The following is a 19,100-nucleotide window of genomic DNA, read 5'->3' as shown; positions in this document are numbered from 1 at the left end:
TTTTCCAATGGAAACTCTTCTTCCAGGAAATCACCCTGCATTGTATTTCAGATGAATGCTTTGATTTGTTTTAGGAAATAAACGAGAAGGTTTCTCTTTGTTTGTGCTGGGCTTAGGTGCAAGGGCAGTTGCACGACACAAATCACTGAGGAGTCACTACATGGCCTGCTGGAATCGTTTGAGACCGGAATGGCAGCAGCTCTGCTAACACCTCAAAGGCGAGTGCCCATATTTCCAAGCTTATGCTTTTGCAGGATCACTTGGACCACCTGCAGGTCTGTGTCTGCACTGTGCCTAAGCCATGAGACCCCAGAAGTGGTACAGCAATACAAAATATTAAAGGTGCCAGTTGATTGCTCTTTCCATACCCAAACTCCTCCTTTTGAAAACTCACTCTTTCCAGAAGGCTTTCCAATCTTTTTCATCTGGGGAGGGGTGAAACACAACCCTGTGCCGAGGGCCAGCTCCACATTGCAGGCAGCACCCGACGCTGTCTGCGCAGGCTGGGGCAGAGCACAGACCCTCTCACGAGGTCTTCGCAATGCTCCTGTGCAAGCGTTTGTCTGCGGGTGACAAGGCAAGACGCTGTCCCCAAAACCCCGTCCCATTCCTCTTTCTGAGGAAGAAATGCAGCTTAAACAGAGGTGTCTGAGGCAGTAAAAAACACAGCTAAGTGGAAAGAATGTGGCTGCAACACTTTTTTCTGAGACTCTACTCTGCATGTCATTGCGGTTTCCAAGTGTTCCCTCAGCTCTCCAAGCCCCAGGAGAGGAAATGCAGCACACACACTCTGCGCTGGGAGCACGTGTCGCAGGATGGGGCCCGGGATTATTATACTTATCACCCCACGGAGCGCCTGGCACTGCTGAAGAGCGTGGCTCTGATGGGTCCGTCTGCTCACGAACAGCTACGCAGCCTCTGCATGTGAAAGCCATTAAGCAACAGCACAGAAGCAATCCACGAGGCAAAACCCGTGAACATTCCCATACTGACAGCGCGCCGGTCCCCGCTGCCAGCAAAACACTGGGGTGCTGACACCGGGCTGCATGCAGGTGCTGACCGAGGAGCCACGTGCGTCCCCTCGACGTTAAGGCTTGCGCGGCCATCTCTCCCGACAGCTCCACGACAGCACGCAGCCCCAGGACAGCTGAAGAGCCCCGCAGGGCCCCCCTGTCCGTGCGCAGTCCAGGGCCTGTGTGCCAGCACCGATGTCCTCCTGTTGGGAATGTGGCATAGGGGAGCTTCGGCAGCAGAGACAGGAACTGAAACATCTGGCTTTTCCAAGCCACACTTGGAACAGCTAAGCTGTATTCCACCCCTAAAACACAACCAGCCCAGCTGTGAGGCAAGCAGATGAACAGAGTATAAAAATAGCCACTGCTGTAGTGCTCTTTGAAGCAACACGAGGTTGCCCTACAAAAATAAATACACAAAAAGGAACGATCATGGGGGGTTTTTCAGCTATTAGAGGGACCCATGTGCTCACATCACTGAAACACAGTAAAAGGACGCATCCCGTCGACTCCCAGCTCCGTGTTCACGGCACATTCCCGCCAGCTAACCACTGTGGGTCTGTCTGCACTGCAGCAAGAATCGCATGCAGCGTCCACACACACGGTCCCTGATGGGACCAGACCCAGATGCTTTCACCAACCTGACCTAAAACCAAATCTGCATGCTTCAGGCCGGACTCACTCCACCTCCTTCCCGAGGCGTGGCTTTGAGAGAGAAACTAACAACTTTGGCCAACACAATTCGTCTGGGCTCTCGCTTTCCCAGGCTTAGCTGTTCCTCGGGTTCCTCCCTCAGGAGGACTCAACCCACACCCCAGATCCTCTTCTCAGAGAGCCACTCCCACCTCTCCCTGACGATGAAGCATTTGCTGTAGCAGAACCTATTTAACCCATTCCCAGCAGGATCCGTGCCCCGCGGACCCAGCAGGGAAAGGTGTTTACAGAATCCCGTACAAGCCCCCACACCAGGCAGAGGAAGGAGAGGCTTCACTGCCTGCCTCAACCAAAGCTGCAGGGAAAACTGCTCCTTTGCTTCTGGATCCGCAGAAGTCCTCCTCCCTGCTGGAGGAGCCCAGCGCAGCACGGATCCAGCCGAGGTACTGCCAGGGGATGTTGCAACGGCGTTGTGAGGAGGTCATTGCTGGGGATCTGCAAGGACCATTGGCGCTGTCTGTCCGAGGAGGTGGCACAGGCTCTAGCCAGGGCTACAAACTCCATCCTGGAAATCTCAGTTTCGAACCAGTGATTAGACCTCAGGACTTCATCACAGACATGCAAAATAATATTACACAGAGCCAAGTGTGTTTCTGGATACAAGGAGCTGTCTGTATAGGCGGGCAGAATACAAGTTGCGCAGCTGTCGCTAGAAGAGAGAAGGGGCATGGTATGGTGTCCAGGTACAATTTCAAACAAATAGGAACAGGCTGGCTGAGTCCTGGCTTGGATCCAGCATTCATGTCACTACAGATCGCCCCACAGGCAGGTCAAAAGCAAGAGCTGCTGCAGACGGCGTCTGCTGTCAGAGTGAGCACAGCCTTCTCCTGGCGATGCTCAAGAGCACGTGCCAGCATGACCGCAGCGGGAAGAGTCCCATCGCCTCCCAACACCGCGCTGCCGGACGGCAGCCCCTGGACCCCAGGCGGGGGGCAAAGCAGGGCCACCCGGTTAACACACATGCACCGCGACTGAAAAACGCCGTAGGTGGGAGATTCATTACCACAAAGTGAACATCGTCATTTCCTTCCATCAAGGACTGTTACCAAACCAGCGTATCGCACTATCTTAACGCGGGTTGCTAATTAAATTTAAAATGATGCTGGATTAAACAGAATAAGACAAGACCATATGCCACATCTGAAACTTCATCTCTGATCTCAGCTTATTAAAGTTTTTACTAGGCCTCGTGCCAGGAAGCCAAAGAAATGGGCTTGTTCCTAACCTGAGGGGAACTATTTTTACTGTTAGACTGGCAGAAACAGCTGACTGAGGAATATTATGCTTTGCTTTGATTATCTCTGTTTAAATCCAGTGGTAGCACATCATCAAAATGGATGCAATCTTTTAGGGGAAAGGGAGGAGTCAGAAAGCGAGGTCAGAATCCATTTACTGGTCACGGTTCCTATAATATACCACAAATGCTACAGATGGTCAACTTGCGTGTTGTTGATGCTCTTCCTGATGATAGTTATCCCTTAAAAAAATGGGAATGGCTGTAATCACATGGGTTTTTTTGCTTTTTGTGCTCTTTGCAAAGCAAGAACTAAAGTTATATTTCAATTTGACATTTTTAGTTTTGGCAAACAGAGATGCCAACTTAGCTTCAGTGTCTAAGCAAACAACGGTCCTTCGATGTGAAAAACAAGCTCACCCTTTACTGCGAAGGCAGGTTAGGAAATAAGGGCCGGGGAGGTCTGACTCGAAGCCCCCATCCTCCTGTCGGGACAGGCAGCGACCTCCGGCAGAGCGTGCTCGTGCAGGTGGCAGAAGCTGCGAGGGGAGCGTGGCTGGTAGCTCGGCAGCCTGGCAGTCGTGACTTTCCAGCCTTTAAGCCCGATCTCAGCAAAGCCTGGAGAGAAGGGCGGGCTGATGGTGGGTAGCAGCCGTTCCTCCGAATAGCTACAGCGCCCGAAGTGCAGCCCACGAGCGGAGCCGCCAACTTTCCACTGCGGAAGGGACAGAAATTTTCTCTCTGAGCCTGACGACGACTCCCTAATTCGTGCTGTTGGCTATGGAGGGACTATTTCACAAGTGCAGTGTCCCCCACGCTCCCCGTGCGCTCTCCTCGAGGTAAGAGCAAGCACCTCCATCTGTGCAGCTCCCAGCCCGCTCCACCCTGGCAGTGGAAAGCACGTCTTTGCTCCTGAGCCGTCCTTCTTCACCCCCGCTTGCTTTCTTACTCACTTAGTACAACCCAGAGAAATGTTTGGGGACGTATGGGGTAAAAAAGAGACAAGACACAAAATCAAGCTGAACTGCAACGATCAATCAAAGGACAACAAAGCTTGGAGGCAATAGAGAAAGGATGACGCAGAAAGGCGTTATGGAAACCACAGTATGGAAACCACAGCATGACAAGAGATAAAAAAAGGAATCCCATCAAATGGCAAACAGGGAGAGAAGCATTAACAAACCATATGAGTCTGCTTCATCCTACCTTCTGATCGAGTGATTTTCTTTTTAAAACCCCTCTTTGTGAGAGCAGAACGAAAGCAGCTGGGTGAAACGTGAGAGAGACTTGGCAGGGGCTTGCCAGCAAGAGAAGAGCAGGATCGGTACCCACACTTTCAGTCCAACAGGGAAAAAGCCACATGCAGAAAGCCACCACCGGTAAAGTTAAAAATTGCAGGAAATACAGAGCAAAATCAATGCAAACAGTAAATGGTAAAAAATACACCAGATGTCAAAGGACCCCCAAAAGATGAGGTGAGCAGAGGCACGGTCTTCCTTTCTACTAACGTCTGACGAGGGTCGGGAGCGGGTGTTCAGACATCAGGTCTGGTCCCCCCTCTGCCCCGCGGGGCTGTGAGCTGTTTAGCTACGGTTTCTCAACGCGTGGTTTTCTGTCACTACCAGGGTTTATAGGTTTGGCAGCACCGAATTGCAAACGGTAAAATCTTTAAATGCTGGGCTAACGTCAAGAAGTGAGACACCTTGATGCTGCTCGGAATTATTTAATTACGACATTTGCCACGGAGCAGGAATGCCTTCAAACGCCACCTCTCTTGGAGATGCCTTTTCTTACCTTACCTTCCATTTTTGTTGTTAGTACATTTTTTTAACACCACCAAAAAAAGCCAAAGTTTTAATTTTAAAAAGGGCAAGTTTCTCACTCATGGGAACAGCACTCAAATTTCTCTGAAACTTTAGGAAGGAGCACAATAAACAACCCAGACTTTCTGCTCGTGCCGTTGCTGTAATGGCATTATGGTGACACTTCACCAACACCAGAGACCGTTAAGCTCGGATAGAATAATACAGAATTGCCTCCTTGTTTGGTGCTTAAACTATAGTTACACTTTGCTTATGTGATTGGTCCCTTCCACAGGCTCAATGAATCTCATTTACTAAATATTTATCTAGCACCTCATTTGGGCCTTTTTCCCTCTCCAAAATTTCTTACAAAAGAGAAACACAGCCTTGTTTTCGCTGGGGGTATGGCTTCTTATAAGAATGACGTTCCAGGCTGTTTAAGTTTTTTCTAGGAACAGAAGTAAAGCTGTTTTGCCTTTGTGGACTGAACACTACTGTACAGACATGCCACTGCTTGTGCTTTTACCTGAACTGGATTTTAGTTTTAATTGGATTTTTTCTTCCCTGATTGCTTTCGAGCCTTGAAAAGGCTTTTACTGCATCCCATAACAATACCAAAATTTACCGATCGTTGCCAACTCCTGAAATTTAAAATATCACAGACTGTAGGTTTCTGAATCATAAAATCTGTTTATTTTAAGAAGGTTTGCTTAGGTGAAGTCACCGGCTAGGCAGCGCAACCCCGAGGCTCACTGCCAAATCCATGAAAAAACCCCACTGGGTTTTGGATGAAGATTATGACCCCCAAATCTGAAAAGCTTCTGCTTCTGCAGGAGTGTGGTGATAGCAGAGCTCCTCTGGTATTTTCGCCTTCTCCTTCTTAGCCATCCACAAATAGTATTTCACACTAATAAAGGAAAAATAATCTAGTCTCATAAATCGAGACTCTAATCTCCACTTCTAAAGTATGATGATACTAAAGATGTGTCAGAAATAGTAAATACTTGCAAGGAAAAGTCTGAAAATCTTTATGAGTTTTATTTCCAGCTGAGGAATGAAAGAAGTGATACCAGCTCATGAAACAGCTAAGTCTCAAAGCAAACGCGAACAAAATCCAGTAGCCCTGCAAGCAGAGCACTTGAAAAGAGATCAGATCAGAGCATTTCTCAGATGGAGACGCTCAGAAGTGCAAATGCTGCCACTTGAAGCGTGGTGCTCTTGAAGTACAGGTTTTTATGTTGCACATTGAAGATTATTTGGAAAAACAGACTTTGCTCTTGATTCCAGCCAGACTTTGTGTTACACTTCAAGAACCCGACTCTGGCGATGGCAGGGGGCCGATATTCCCATTCGGTCTGCCTGGAGCCTGCTTCCAGCTAGGTAGCGTCTGCAAGCAGCAGAGCTTATTTCCTTAGTGATTCTTTGGATGGGGCATTTCTCCTGCACTCCTAGTAACAGCGCTGCCGAAGTTGGCACGTATTTCTTCAAAGTTGCTACGTCTATAATGTCGGATACAAGAGGAATTCATTTCTTAGGCCTTACTTCTACAGCTAGAGGTACGGTATCGCACTTGCTGAGTGCAACTGCTAGCGCACACGCCTGCCGCAGAACCAGGGAGCTTCGGCGCTGGTAATTTTCTGAACTTGGCCTTCTTAAAGGCTGTTTTCCTTTCAGACTAATAAAAAAAATATGTTTTATTGAGATATTAAAAAAATGCTCTCCTCTAATGAAAGAATAGACAACAAATCATTAAAAGCGTTATTTACTTTATCTGTCAGTGTTCACTAAAGGGCACATGAAATGAATAGACAAAATCGCTTGCATAACTTCACTGTGTCATGAGCCAGAGTCCCTCTCATCCCGACAGAAACCAATCTGTAAATCTTTCACGGTTATAATGACGATGTAAGTACACATGCCTGCTTTCCCATCGTCAGGAGGTCAAACAGGGCAGTAAACTTCTCCCCAAAGGAAACCCATGTGCCACATCAGACCGCTTCAGCACATCTTATACCAGTCATCAGAGTATTACCAGCACACGCTTTTTCAGCTGAGTCGTGACCGTACACGCAAGATGATCTGCTGGCTGACAAAGATGGCTCTACGGTCTGAATTCCAAAGACAATCATCCCTCCGCAGAGCAGAGCGCTTCCCCTTACCGCACTGCTCTCAACAGTGCTGTAAACAAACGTTTCTCCATCGAAATCAGAGGAAGATGTCAGTAACACCAGCCTGCCGTTTCAGTCCATTTGCTTTAGTAGATTCCCCCTTCCCACATTCCGGGCACTTTGTTTTGTTGACCTGCAAGAGCTTTATGTCCAACTTCAATTTGTCATCGCATAATAGGATCTAATCCAAAATGTTCTGGGAGCTTTTACAACTCAACGCCTCTGAACAACAATAATATAAACAGTCTCAAACACTTACAACCAAAATTAATAATCCTAGAAACACACTGCAATAACCTCAAATCCTTAAAAAGCCAAATGAAGGACTTATCATCACAGTCTTCAGAATGCTGCTCTACGAGTCACCAGCGAAGCGCTGGCACGTTCCACCTCTGTCACAACAGCACATTCAGTCCCCAGAGCTGTAGATCCCCACGTCTAACTGACAACAGATAACGCAACGTCAGAAACCTCTTCATAAAAATCAGTCTTTCCCAGTTAGGGACTTTTTGCAACAAACAATGGATAGTTTGTTTGGAAAAGTCTAAACGTATCTTGTAAGAAAACAGTTGGAAAACACCTTGTCCGCTGGATTTAGAGACGTGCACATTTTCCTGAAGTTAGTCAAGATACAGCCTGCCGATCTACAATTTCATGTTCACTGCGGTACTTCCCAACTTCTGCAATATCTCTTAATCTATATTAACACTAAAAAGTGCAAACTTAGTTAAGAATACCCAAATAGAAAAGCAGACCCTTAACTTATTGAAATACCAGTAGAAATTAGTTTGTGTGAGATTTTTCTACTGTGCCGGGCCCCACGTCATCTCTCCTATATGAATCACTTGATGCTTTTGTCTCCTCAAGAACAGAAAAGTTGCTCCCTAAGGAAAACAAATTGAGGTTCAAAAATAAATTTAAAACCCCCACTTTTCCCTTAAGTCTGTTTTTTGAGTCATACAGTAACTTTATGTAAGTGACTGAGCATACGGACCGTTCTAATGCCCCTCCAAGAAACGTACCTTTCTGACTGATTTTCCCAAAACAACAAAATCAGCATCTGGACACAAACACAGCTGTCAACGCATCCTAGCGCTTTCATGGGCGATTTTTTTTTTTTAGTTTGAACTTGTTAATCCAGTCTTTTGGGTCTGCTGTTAACAGAACAGTGTTTAAACCACGTCCAATTGCTCAATTCCCAACACCGTTCTCTTCCTGCGATTTCCCCCAGAAATTAAACTCCCGGCACAGAATCTCCTGCCCCTCCGGTGCAGCATCCCCCCAGCTCTCTTTAACGTCCCCACGGGAACGTTATCCTACGGTGTGCCCAACATACCAGCCCGGGGGTCTCTGATCTCACACACCGGTGTATCTAGCACGCCCCGCGGGTCACCAACTCTTGGCAAGAGGCGAGCAGCGTTACGGGATGACCCGGTTTGGGCTGAATCCTGAAAACACTTCTCCAGGTGGGGAGCCGAGCGCATCCCCAGGGCCGTGACTTTTGGGGGCCACCAGCCCAGCCGCGCTAGCCCTACCCCAGCTGGAGCCACCAAGCCCGAGCAGCGCTGCCAGGCTGGGCCCGCATACTTCACATACTGAAGCTGTTTTCCCTTTTTTTTTTTTTTTTTCCTTCGCTTGGGCCACTTCTGCCCGTGTCCGACCCCGCAGGCTGACGGCAAACTTTCCGCGATGTCTCCATGTTTGTCCCTGCTGTCACGCGTCCCACCTCCATCACGGCGCAACGCAAAACAACGCTCAAGGAAACACTCGAGGACAAATTAAACTGCCGGGCAGCCGAGCTGCCAGCGAGCGTTCCCCCGCAGCAGAGCCCCCCCCCGCCCCGGCCCGGCCCCGCCGCCCCGGGCCCGCCGCGCCCCGCGGTACTCACAGCGCCGTGGCGGCGGGAGGGATGCCGGTCCCCGGGCGCTCCATCCCGCGGGCCGAGCAATTGACGAGGCAGGCGGGGCCGGCGCAGGTACAGTCGGCGGCGCAGGGCTGGCAGGCGGGGACCGGGGGCGCCCGGGCCGCCGCCAGCCCCCCGCACAGCAGGGAGCAGAGCAGGCACCAGCCCGAGAGGGGCAGCCGCGCCGCGGGGACGCCATGTTTGCGCTGTGATCCAGTGTCTCCATTTCCAAAAGGCATCTCTCCCTACGGGCATGGCATGGCCCCGGCCCGCCGCTCCCCCGGCCGGCCGGCCGGGCCCGGCCGCGCCCCGCCCCCGCTCCGCCGCTCCGCTCCGCGCCCCCTCCGCGCCCCCATCCGCGCCGCCCGGCTCAGCGCCCGCCCGGCATGGCGGCCTCCCCCGCAGGGCTGGCGGTGCGCGCTGCTCGGCGGCGGCGCCCGGCCCGGCCCGGCCCGGCCCGCTGGGCTCCCGCTCGCCCGCGCTGACAGCCCCGGCCCGGCGCCGCTCGGCTCTGCGCTCCGCCCGGGCCGCGGCCGCCGCCTCCCCGCTCCGCCCTCCCGCCCGGCGGAAACCCGGCGCCGCTCCAGCCCCGCCGCCCGCCCGGGCCGCCCCCGCCGCGCGGCCGGCCCCCCCCGGCTCCCCCCCCCGCGGACGGCTCCGAACGGCGGCGAGGGCCGGGGCGAAGGGAGGGCTCCGCTCCCGGGCGCGGCGGCGCCGCGGGGCTCCCCAGGCCGGGCCCGGGGCAGGCGGACCCCCGGCCCCTGCTCGGCAAGGGGAGCGCGGGGTCCCGGGAGCAGGGGGATCCCGAGGGGCAGGGGCATTCCTGGGGAGCAGGGGCATCCCGGGGGCAAGGGGATCCCGGGGGCAGGGGCCATCCCGGGGGACACAGGGATCCCGGGGGCAGGGGGATCCCGGGAGCGGGGGGTATCCTGGTGGGGGGCATCTCAGAAACCGGGTAGAGCAGACAATGCAGTATGGAGTTCTGCCGGATAGATGCGTTGCTTGACTCAAAATTACAGGGGAGGGCTTCCCCTCCTCTGCACACAGGGGTGATGTGCAGAGGGGAGCATGAGCACTCATCTGCACCCTCCCGAAGGCTTTTGGTGCTCAGTTCCCGCGGCTGGTGCCCATTCCTGAGGCTGCTGCAAGCCTGCTGAATCCCCTAAGAGTTGCAGGGTTTGGTGTGTGTTACACGCCTACAGCGCAGTAGGTAATTCAGATATCCTGGAGAGAGATGAAGAACAGCGCAGGTACTTTTCAGTGCTTTTTTTTTTTTAATGCTAACCATAGCAAAGTCATAGGGTTTCAATGCCACTTGCACCTTGCACTGGCCCAGGGCACTGGCCATGGTTCAGACCGGGCCAGACCTGGTGAGGTCAATGCTGTCATTATATGATGGCTCCTCAGGCGTCTGAACCGGTTCTGGTTTAAAGTGACTGAAGAATATGACTAAAATAAAGTCTCTATACAACCAAAGGAAGCGTATTTCTGTCCTTATAGAGGACATCTCTCCAAAACCAAACCCAGCACCATTTGAAAAGGGTGGAGAAGAGGGTGTGATAGCTGATAATTGTGCCGGGACCCTCATTTGTTCGTGTTTAATATGTGCCGTGTTACTGTGTGATGGTATGTGCAGAACATGGCCCCAGACATCAGCTGAGAGGAGGATACAAGGAAGCTCAAATAAACATGGAGGAAGTTGCTTTTGAACTTGTTCTGTGCCGGATCACTTACTCCGCAAACCAGAGCTGGTGGTGCCTGTCCAGGCAGGGATTTCTCACCATAAACAGAGCAAACGTGTATGTGCGTGGTAGTCTGTGCAAGAGGTGAAAGCCTGGCACCCGGCAGCAAGCTGCTGGAGGCTGGCTGCCCCCCAGAAAGATGGAGAAGACTTGGGGGGAAGCAGCGGACCGGTGCACAGTGCCCAATGCTTCCCTGCAGTGAGTGGCCTGGGAAAGGCATGGACCCAAAGACAGAGCAGTAAATCCTGCACGTCCTCCAGACACAGGTGCTGTTTCGGTCAGTGGTCTGATATCTGAAGTGCCAACCAAAGGCACTTTCTCCTGAGATTTGCCAATCCAGACAAAACTTTTAGCAGGGTTTTTGCTAAATGAGAACAAAAGCATCTTGTTCTTTGTTTATGCAATTCCATTAATTCTTGGGGCCATTCACACCCTTTAAAATATTCATACAAAACATTTAAGTTCAGCACAGCAGATCACTCCAGCTGAGCCTTGGCATCAAACATACAAGTGTCCACAGGAGTCCCCAGGACTGCCCCCGTGCAAAACTGAAGCCACAGTCTGTTCAATCACGGCTGTTGCAGGAATTACTGGCTTTATGAACACCTCTGGAAGTGCTGTCTGGCAAGCACCTCTGTGAGATGGGCTGCTGCCTCCACCCACAGGTGAGTGTCACCCACACGCAGAGAGGTTGCACCCCTCAAACAGACAGCCGCCCCCATGCCAGGGTGAGAGGCATTTTGTACTTTTCGGAAGCAGCTTGCACAGCCGAGCAGGGCTGGCATCTGTCCAGACCTCCCACCGCCCCTCGGGGACCCCTTTCCTCCGCCGGCTTTTGCTGCTCCCCGGTGCGTTCCCCAGCGCTCCGCAGCACTCCGATGGATGGCAGCGTGCTGGGAGCTGCCATCCTGACACTCTACAGCAGGCATTGTGTCGGTGGGGCCCTGTCAACTGGCGGGCTCAGGAAATCTGCCTGGCATCTTTCAAGGGAGAAACCACAACAACAAGGGGTGGGAGAGAGACATGCTAGCTGTCCACAAGCATCCAAAGAGTGCAAGCAGCAGGGAGCCAGAACAATTGTTCAGGGTGGTACCAGACGAAGATGGGAGCCTCAGAGCCTACTACCCCTGCTGATCCTCTTCTGAGAATAGACCTGGGGAAGAGGAGGGCCCTGGGGGCATGTTTGCCTCTCTCGGTGGCTGGCCTTGCCTAAACCTTGTCTCTCTGTCAGTGCAAAACGCCCTCGCTGGAGTCCTCCCGCGTGCGGATGCTTGCGTGCACGCACTCGCTTTGGGGCCAGGTCATGGGTTTTCACCATGCGCCACGTGATGGCTGCTGCGGTCCTGCAAGCCCCAGCTCCTGCGAGCACGCGAAACACAGGCATCTTTCCTTTGCCTAAGAGAAAATAGCTGATCATCGCTGAGCTCCCTCCACCTTGGGCACACTGTAACCTTCAAAAGCTCAGGAAAGAGAAGGATGATTAGCCAAGGGTGACAGTTAGTTTGGGTTTGAATCACGTAGGATTTTTTAAGCCACTTGCGATTTTGGGCACTCAGGATTCTCTAGGGACCAAGGGACTGGCCCGCTAGCACAGGGTGTACATCCACTGCGGGTTATGAAGCTTGCGTTGCACCTCCAGAGCTGCTCACCTCCTCCCTGCTCTACCTGCTGTGCTTGACCCAGGACAGTCCCGATCCAACAAAGTCTGTAAGCACCTGCGTGGTTTTAGGTCTGTGCATTGTCCCGCTGAAACCAAAGGAGTGATGTCAGTTTATATCAGCTGGGGCTCTGGCTTTCCTTATCCAAATGCTGAACAAACCTTAAATAAGAAGCCTGACAGCATCCAATTTCAGTCCTTGGCATAGTATTTAATGTATGTGAGAATTTACTTTCTGAAAACATTTTGTGCCTTTTGGACTTGAAATCTGCTTGAAAGACACATCGTCTTTTGCATGATGTATTGTGCCCAAAATAGCTCAGCGGTTACTGCTTCCTCATGTGACTACGATGTATTTATTTCCGCTCCCTCAATTGTAAATTGCTTTTGGGGTTTTTTTTTTCCCTTTCTTCTGTACTGATGCACATATTTCTTCAGAAAACAGCAAGGAGAAAATATCCTGTGTATGGATTGTAACCAGCAGATTAGATCACTAATTTAATCCAGCAGATGTAATGAAGTTAAGGGCTCTTCCCTAAAAGCTAGGGCTGCCAAGCTGTACTGAGGGCAACAAACAAGGAAATAATTGAGTGAGTGGGAACGGAGACAGCAAATCTCAATAATTTGTTCATATTGAATCACAATTTTTTGTCTTGGAGGAAGGCCTCATCACTGAGTCGGGATGGATTTTAAAATGCAAACTGCAGAAAATGATGGAAGTGGAAAATGTACTCTGGGGCTGGGAGGTTGTTGCTCACTGCGAAGCTGGGAATGGCTTGTTGTGCGGAAGGGATTCTTCTGGTTCATCCTACTGGCAAGCAAATGGAGAGTTTCTCAACACTGTTTACTTGAAGTAGAATTAAAACCCCAACTAAGAGGGTGTTAATTCTTCCTGTCCCACCACTCCTGCAGGCTGAATTCACCCAGAACATCAGCAGCAGCAGATACACTGTGGTCAGCAAAACGTGATGGAGCTGTGGCCAGCCGGGAATGTTGCTGCTGCTGCCAGGCCCCTCCGGCCAGATCCCAAAAGCACCACAGATGTCTTCAGCGGCACCTGGACAGCCCTGAAACCCCGCTGTGCGTGGCCAGACCCTGCGGCACCCCCTCTCTGGCACTACATTTCTGTATATTAAAGCACTGTTTTGCTCATGGCTGCAGTGCCCCGGTGCAAGGGGCCATGAGCAGCTGGTGCAGAGCGGGCTGTGCTCCCTGCAGCCATGTGCTGCAGCCGGGGTGCTCTGCAAAACTCCTCTGCACAAGCACCGAACAGGGCTTCACGTAAGACGCAATGGCAGCTGCTTTTAAAACACACACTGGGAGCAAGTCTCTGCACTGCATTGCCCTCCCACACTGCTGCTTTTTCTCTCGCCGAAGAATCCTCTATCCATCACATTTACGCATGGAGAAATGGGTTGACAGGAGTGGTGGGGACACCTCGTCACCCAGGTGGGTCCATGGAAGCTCTGTGCAACTGGTTTTGTTTGGAGCCAGGATAGCTGGGCCAGGACAAGGAGCCTTCTGCTTCCAGCAGCATGTGTCTGCCGTACCTTGTGTGTGGTTTGAAGAAGGCAGGAAAAAATGAACTTTCTGCCCCCTTACCATGAGCTTTGGTCCCTTTGGAGGGCTGCTGTATTCACATTTGCTATTATTGTCCTGTTTAGAAAGTACTCCTGCCTGACGGAAGGAGCACAGCTTGCCCTCAGCAGATGTACAGGGGGAGAGAGCTGTTCGGTTTACTTTTGCATGGGATATGGGTGCCACAGCAGAGGTGAAGATCTCTCTCCTGGGAGGAAAAAGCTGTTTCCATCCCTCCAGGTTGTTGCTCTGTGGCTGTACTTTGCATACTCCTTGCTCTGCAGAGATGCTCTGCTTACATGATGCCGTCCTGCAAAGGGGGTACCTGAAGAGTGACCCCCACAAGAGCCGTCTCCATCCCCCCCGGGCCTGGCTCCTGCTTCCCCTCCCGGTACCAGCGTTCCCCAGCTGTAATCCACGACCCAGATGACCGCAGCCAGATGCACAACCTCCCCATCGCTCCCCAAGCCCCCCTCCGCAGCGGCAGGACGGCACCGGGAGCACAGCCCGGCCCCGTCGGGGGATGGGTGGGGAGGGGGCTGCCCCGGCTCCGAGGAGAGGGGCCCGGCGGGACGCGGCCGGGCTCAGCCCCTCACCGCGGCCGCCCGGCGCTGCGGTGCCGGTTTGCGGGCCCCTGGCGCCCTCTAGCACCGCCTCCCCGCGCTCCTCCGGAATAAAAACCGGGGAAAAACGGGTTGAGCGGCCCCCCAGAGCAAACGTGATATAAAATTGGCTGCAAACGGAGCCCACCAGGTGCGGCAAGCCCCGGACAGCCCGGGCTGCCCCTGCCACCTGTGACGGGCATAGCTGTGGGGTGAGGATGATCCCGGCTCCTGCCCTTCGCCTCCCCCTTGCAAGTGTGCGCGCACACTGAGTGCGGCACAAAATCCATACGGTCAGTGCCGTCTATGTGTGATGGAGCCATTGGCTCCCAGCTGCACGTCTGCAGTCGCTGGGCACAGGAACGCTGTGGACAAGGCAAGGATGCATCGGCTTGACATAGCTGTCCAGGCAGCGTGGGGTGCCCACAGCCAGGTGGGATGGATGCTACCACCCAGCTTCTATCCAGGTAGCTGGAAAAGGGACCCTGTCACTCCCCAGACTGTGCTTGGGGTCCGCGCTCTCCAGCAAGGCACGTGGTTGTCTTTTAGTGCTGGGTTTTCAGCTGCTCGGGGCTGAGCTGAGTCAGCAGCACTGGCACAAGCCCATTGGGCTTTTTCTGGATGATTTTTGTGGACGGTTTCAGCTTAGGATGTGAATTTATTCAGGCTGATCATTTTCATCCATTTGACATAGCGTGAAAGCAAAACTGAGCCGAATGGTTTTAGTGACAACACTTTCTGCTCAGTAACTAATTGTTGGCAATTCTGCTTTTATTTACCAAACTCTCTTTCAAAGCAAACAAAACTTCATGATTTCTCTCTCAATAGTTTTTGATGCTTAGGGTTTTCAGGGGTCTCTGGCTGATGGAGGGACATTCCCATCAGGCTGAACTTGCAGACTCTTGGTTTCTGGCTGTGGGTGCTCTCTGCCCGTTCCCACTCCGCTCTCCCCTGCAGTAGCTCCCCAGGGAGCACCGTGCACACCAGAAAGGTTTACAGCTGCTTGGGATTTTCCTATATGTGGGTCCCTGCCCACCAGCAAAAGCAAGGTCAGAGGGGTTGCTTTTACTGAAGACAGGATGGAGAAGGGGTTTGTCCTCGGGCACTTGTTAATCAGAAACTTCCCAGGCACCGTGAGGTCCGGCCGAGAGCCGGCCACGTGCAGGCAGCGCTTGGAGGATGCCGTGTGCTCTGCATGCACAGGCTGTAGCACATGTCGCTGCTTGGGGAGGATGTGAGCTTTGGGGCAGGGGCCAGACAGTGAGGCCAGCATGGCAGAGGGCTTTCAGCTACGGGGCTGGCCTTGTGTCACTTTTGGCCACCACGTACCCCAGTCCCCCCGAGAGCTAATGCTGCTGAAATCCGTTCTGCCAGCTGCAGGCATGTCAGTGCTGGCAGCAGGGACAAAGCAGCCCTAGTTTCTTACTTCTCGTGTTGCTGGAAAAGTCCAAAGTGCAGGGAGGTAATAACCAATTCAGCTGGGAAGATGCTGGCGAGCGCTGGCTGCAGTAGCTGGGAGGAGGGATGCTCTGCCCGGTGGGTGCCCCACGGGGGTCCGGCCTCACTGCCCTGGGGCTGAATGTGGGACAAGGCAGCAGGCAGCGAGGAGGCAGCAGTGCCAGTCTGGCCGCAGCGCGGTCCCCCTGAATTGCTGCTGCTCTGGGCCCGTTGCTATAGCAATGCTGATGTCGCAGCGCTGTCAGGAGGCAGTGCGGTGCTGGAGTTGGCATCTTTCATTGAAGCGAGTTGAAGCCATCCTGGGTTTTAGCTGGATAAAAAGTCAGGGAGCAGCCAGAGCTGCTCATTTCCCCACCGCAGGGGCTTCAAGAAGTTGTCTCCCCTCTCCGTCACTGATTGTGCCCACCCGTCATGGCATCACCCTGCCCTGCACAAGGGGAAGGCTCCCAGCCTGCTGCAGAGAGCCCAGGAGAAGCATTGCCTGGTACAAAGCTTGGGGTGTGATGGTCCCATTTCCACCACAGATGCTGTGGATGACAGGAGGTGAAGGCTGAGGCTTCCCCTCCCCACTGCAAAGGGGCCTCTGTGACCATTTGCACCCAGAAAGCAGGGTGCAGCAAACGCACCGATGAAGCTGAAGCCAGAGGGCAGCTGCGGAGAGGCACAGAGGCAGAAATGTGTGTTCAAAACCTCTAGGACAGGCTGAGTTTAAGGCTCCTTCCTCCCTGCTCCAGCCTGGCAAAACCTGGGGTACTGGCATCCCGGCAGGGTGAGAGGGTGTTCCCCAAAATGCTGGCAGGGCAGGGCCTGTTGCCCCACAATGCATCTGCTTTTGAGAAGCCAGCTTGAAAAAGTTGCTTGCCAGCAGTTTTTTGGCTTTGAATTGGCTGTAGCTGGTTGCATGTGGCTGTGACTCGCTCCCCGCCTTCCCCAGGCAGAGCGGATCGCTCCCACGTGAGCTCAGCTGGCCAGATGCGATTAGTCCCTCTGATCGCAGGAGGACAACTAATGCAAAGCAAATTACTTGCAGACAAAATGTTTGCAGGGCTGGGACAACCCTTAGCTTCACTGGGGAAAAAGATGTTTCTGGCAATAGAGAAGAAACACATTTAAACAGACCACGAAATTGTAAAATCACAGAAAAGGGAAGGCAAGAGGAGGCTGTCTGAGTGGATCTGTCGTAGCTGATTGCATTTCAGAGCTCAGGGCTAGCCATGCTGCTCACGCATTGTCATCTTGAAGAAAAAAGTAATTGCCCAAACTTACTAGAGTTTTGCCTTCCTTGGAAAATGTTAACAAACACCATTAAAACTCTAAGCTGCATCTTCGTCGTCCAGATCATTAATTACCTGGAGCAGTGCCACTTGCTAACAGCTCAGACCGTGGAACGTCATTGCAGGTGTGTCAGAGGACAAGCACAAAGACAGAAGCATTGATTCTTAGGCTGATAAATGCCACCTGGCACTGCCTGTTAGGTCTAATCAGCAATCTGCCACCAATTTGCGCTACGGATGACTGAACAAGCCACGGGCACAGATCTGCATCTCCCCCAGCAAGCGGGAGCCCAGCTCTTCATCCACCACCATGCAACAGCCACGAACAGGGCCCTGCTGCTCCCCAGCGCCCACAGCTTTCCCAGGAGGTGGATTTGCTTTTCCCCCCGAGGGACCCGCCTGCGGAGCAGGACCCCTGGCCGGTGAGGGGCTGGCACATGCTGCTGCAGGGGAAGGTGCAGGCAAGCCCAGCACAGGCAGTGAAGCAACGATTCGCTCCGGCGGGAGTTTCTTCCCAGCCTGGTCCTTAGTGGTTGACTTATTCTCTGGAGCAGCAGCTTTATGAGCCTCTGCACATTTCCATGCTTGCTCATTACTGCTGCTTATTATTTTACAGGGCCCCAGAGCACTGCACGCATCCCAGAGCTGGTGCTGGCCCAGGGTAGCTCTCTAGCTCTGCAGTGCCTCCAGTGCTCTGCGTTTCCAAAGAGAAGGGTTTTTGGGTTTTTATCTGCTCAAGCTCCTTGGGCTCTGCTGCAGTGACTCTTTGGGCAGCACCCCAGGAAGCAGCCAAGCTCGGGGCCACCGGCTGGGCTTGTGCTCCCAGGCGTGGTGTGACTGGTGTGAACCTATCTGGGATTGAAACGGCCGAGTGTGCACAAATAATGGACGCACCCTGTGACATTTATATGCTTGCTTTTGAACCCGTAACCATGCTTTAACTCTTCCCCATCTCAGGATGTGTCTGTATATGGCTACAAAATATCTTGGATAGTTTTAAGCTGTGATGTTATAATGCTAAAATATTTAATGCTGCTGAGGCATGCCTGAAAAGCATTTAAAATCTACCAAATAGCCTGAAAATATCTCCTGTTTGGGAGTCTGAGTGTTTGTTGCTTGGCCCCCCCCCCCCTCAGTAGGACACATTTCAAAGGCCCTTTGAACGTCCAACTCCTCATCACATTTGAAATCTCTTGTGGGTGACTGCTGGAGCTGGGGGCTTTCCTGTGCTTGGTCCTCTGCTGGCTGAAACCTTGGCTCATTTTGATCTTGGCACAAGGAAAATTAATTTCCTGGCCTCAGCCCAGTGCAGGCTCATTAGAATCTGGCACCATCACCCTTTAGTGCACAGGAGGGGTCGGTGGGGGCCCAGGGCAGCACTGTGGTTCCCCTGGAGATGCCTGTGGGGAAATGCCAGGGACAGAGGAGGTGCCAGGCAGGGCCCGTGTCCCGGCACGCTGCTGGCAGGGATGTGGGATGCTGACCTGCAGGCAGCAAAACCCTTCAGGTGCAAAGAGGGGGTCCCTGTGTTTGCTGGGGCTTGTTTTATTTTACAGTCAGTATCAGCAGCTGCAATGTGTCCTGCTTGGCCCCGGCTACTGCTGCCACCTCCCAGTGCCGTGCCGTGGGTAATCCCGGGGTGCCAGCCCCGGAGCAGGGCAGAGGGGGACGCCGTGCCCCATGTCTCATTTGCCAGCCTGAGCCCAGGACAGCCAGCTGGGCTGTTGCTCTGCTCCGGAGGAGGGGACTGACTGAGCCACCTCGGCTCGGCAGCTCTGCCGGGCTCTGGAGCAGGGGAAGGACTCAGACCTGCAGGGCTGCGCTTGGGGTACAGACCCTGTCCACGTCCTCCTGCCACCCATGGAAATGATGTCTTGGCGGTGGTTTGGGTGGTGCTTTTGTTGCCAGCATGGGTCCCGCCTCTTGAACACTGCTAGGGGTTGCAGAGTGTCAGA

The 19,100-nt window shown here is 53.0% G+C and overlaps 1 protein-coding gene across 2 annotated transcripts in view; it reads right to left on the bottom strand.

Moving 5' to 3' along the window:
- Nucleotides 1-9,223, bottom strand: part of PKD1 (polycystin 1, transient receptor potential channel interacting) — a 97,811-nt gene extending 88,588 nt beyond the window's left edge. For both annotated transcript variants that reach the window (XM_054842787.1, XM_054842788.1), the window contains exon 1: nucleotides 8,820-9,223. In XM_054842787.1, coding sequence (XP_054698762.1) covers nucleotides 8,820-9,073 — 254 coding nt within the window. In that variant the 5' untranslated portion in view covers nucleotides 9,074-9,223. The remainder of the gene's footprint in view (nucleotides 1-8,819) is intronic.
- Nucleotides 9,224-19,100: the final 9,877 nt, after the last annotated feature.

The sequence above is a fragment of the Grus americana genome, chromosome 15 (genome assembly GCF_028858705.1).
Source record: "Grus americana isolate bGruAme1 chromosome 15, bGruAme1.mat, whole genome shotgun sequence".
NCBI lineage: Eukaryota > Metazoa > Chordata > Aves > Gruiformes > Gruidae > Grus > Grus americana.
The sequence above is the reverse complement of the archived record's forward strand: the minus strand, read 5'-3'. Positions and strand labels throughout refer to the sequence as shown.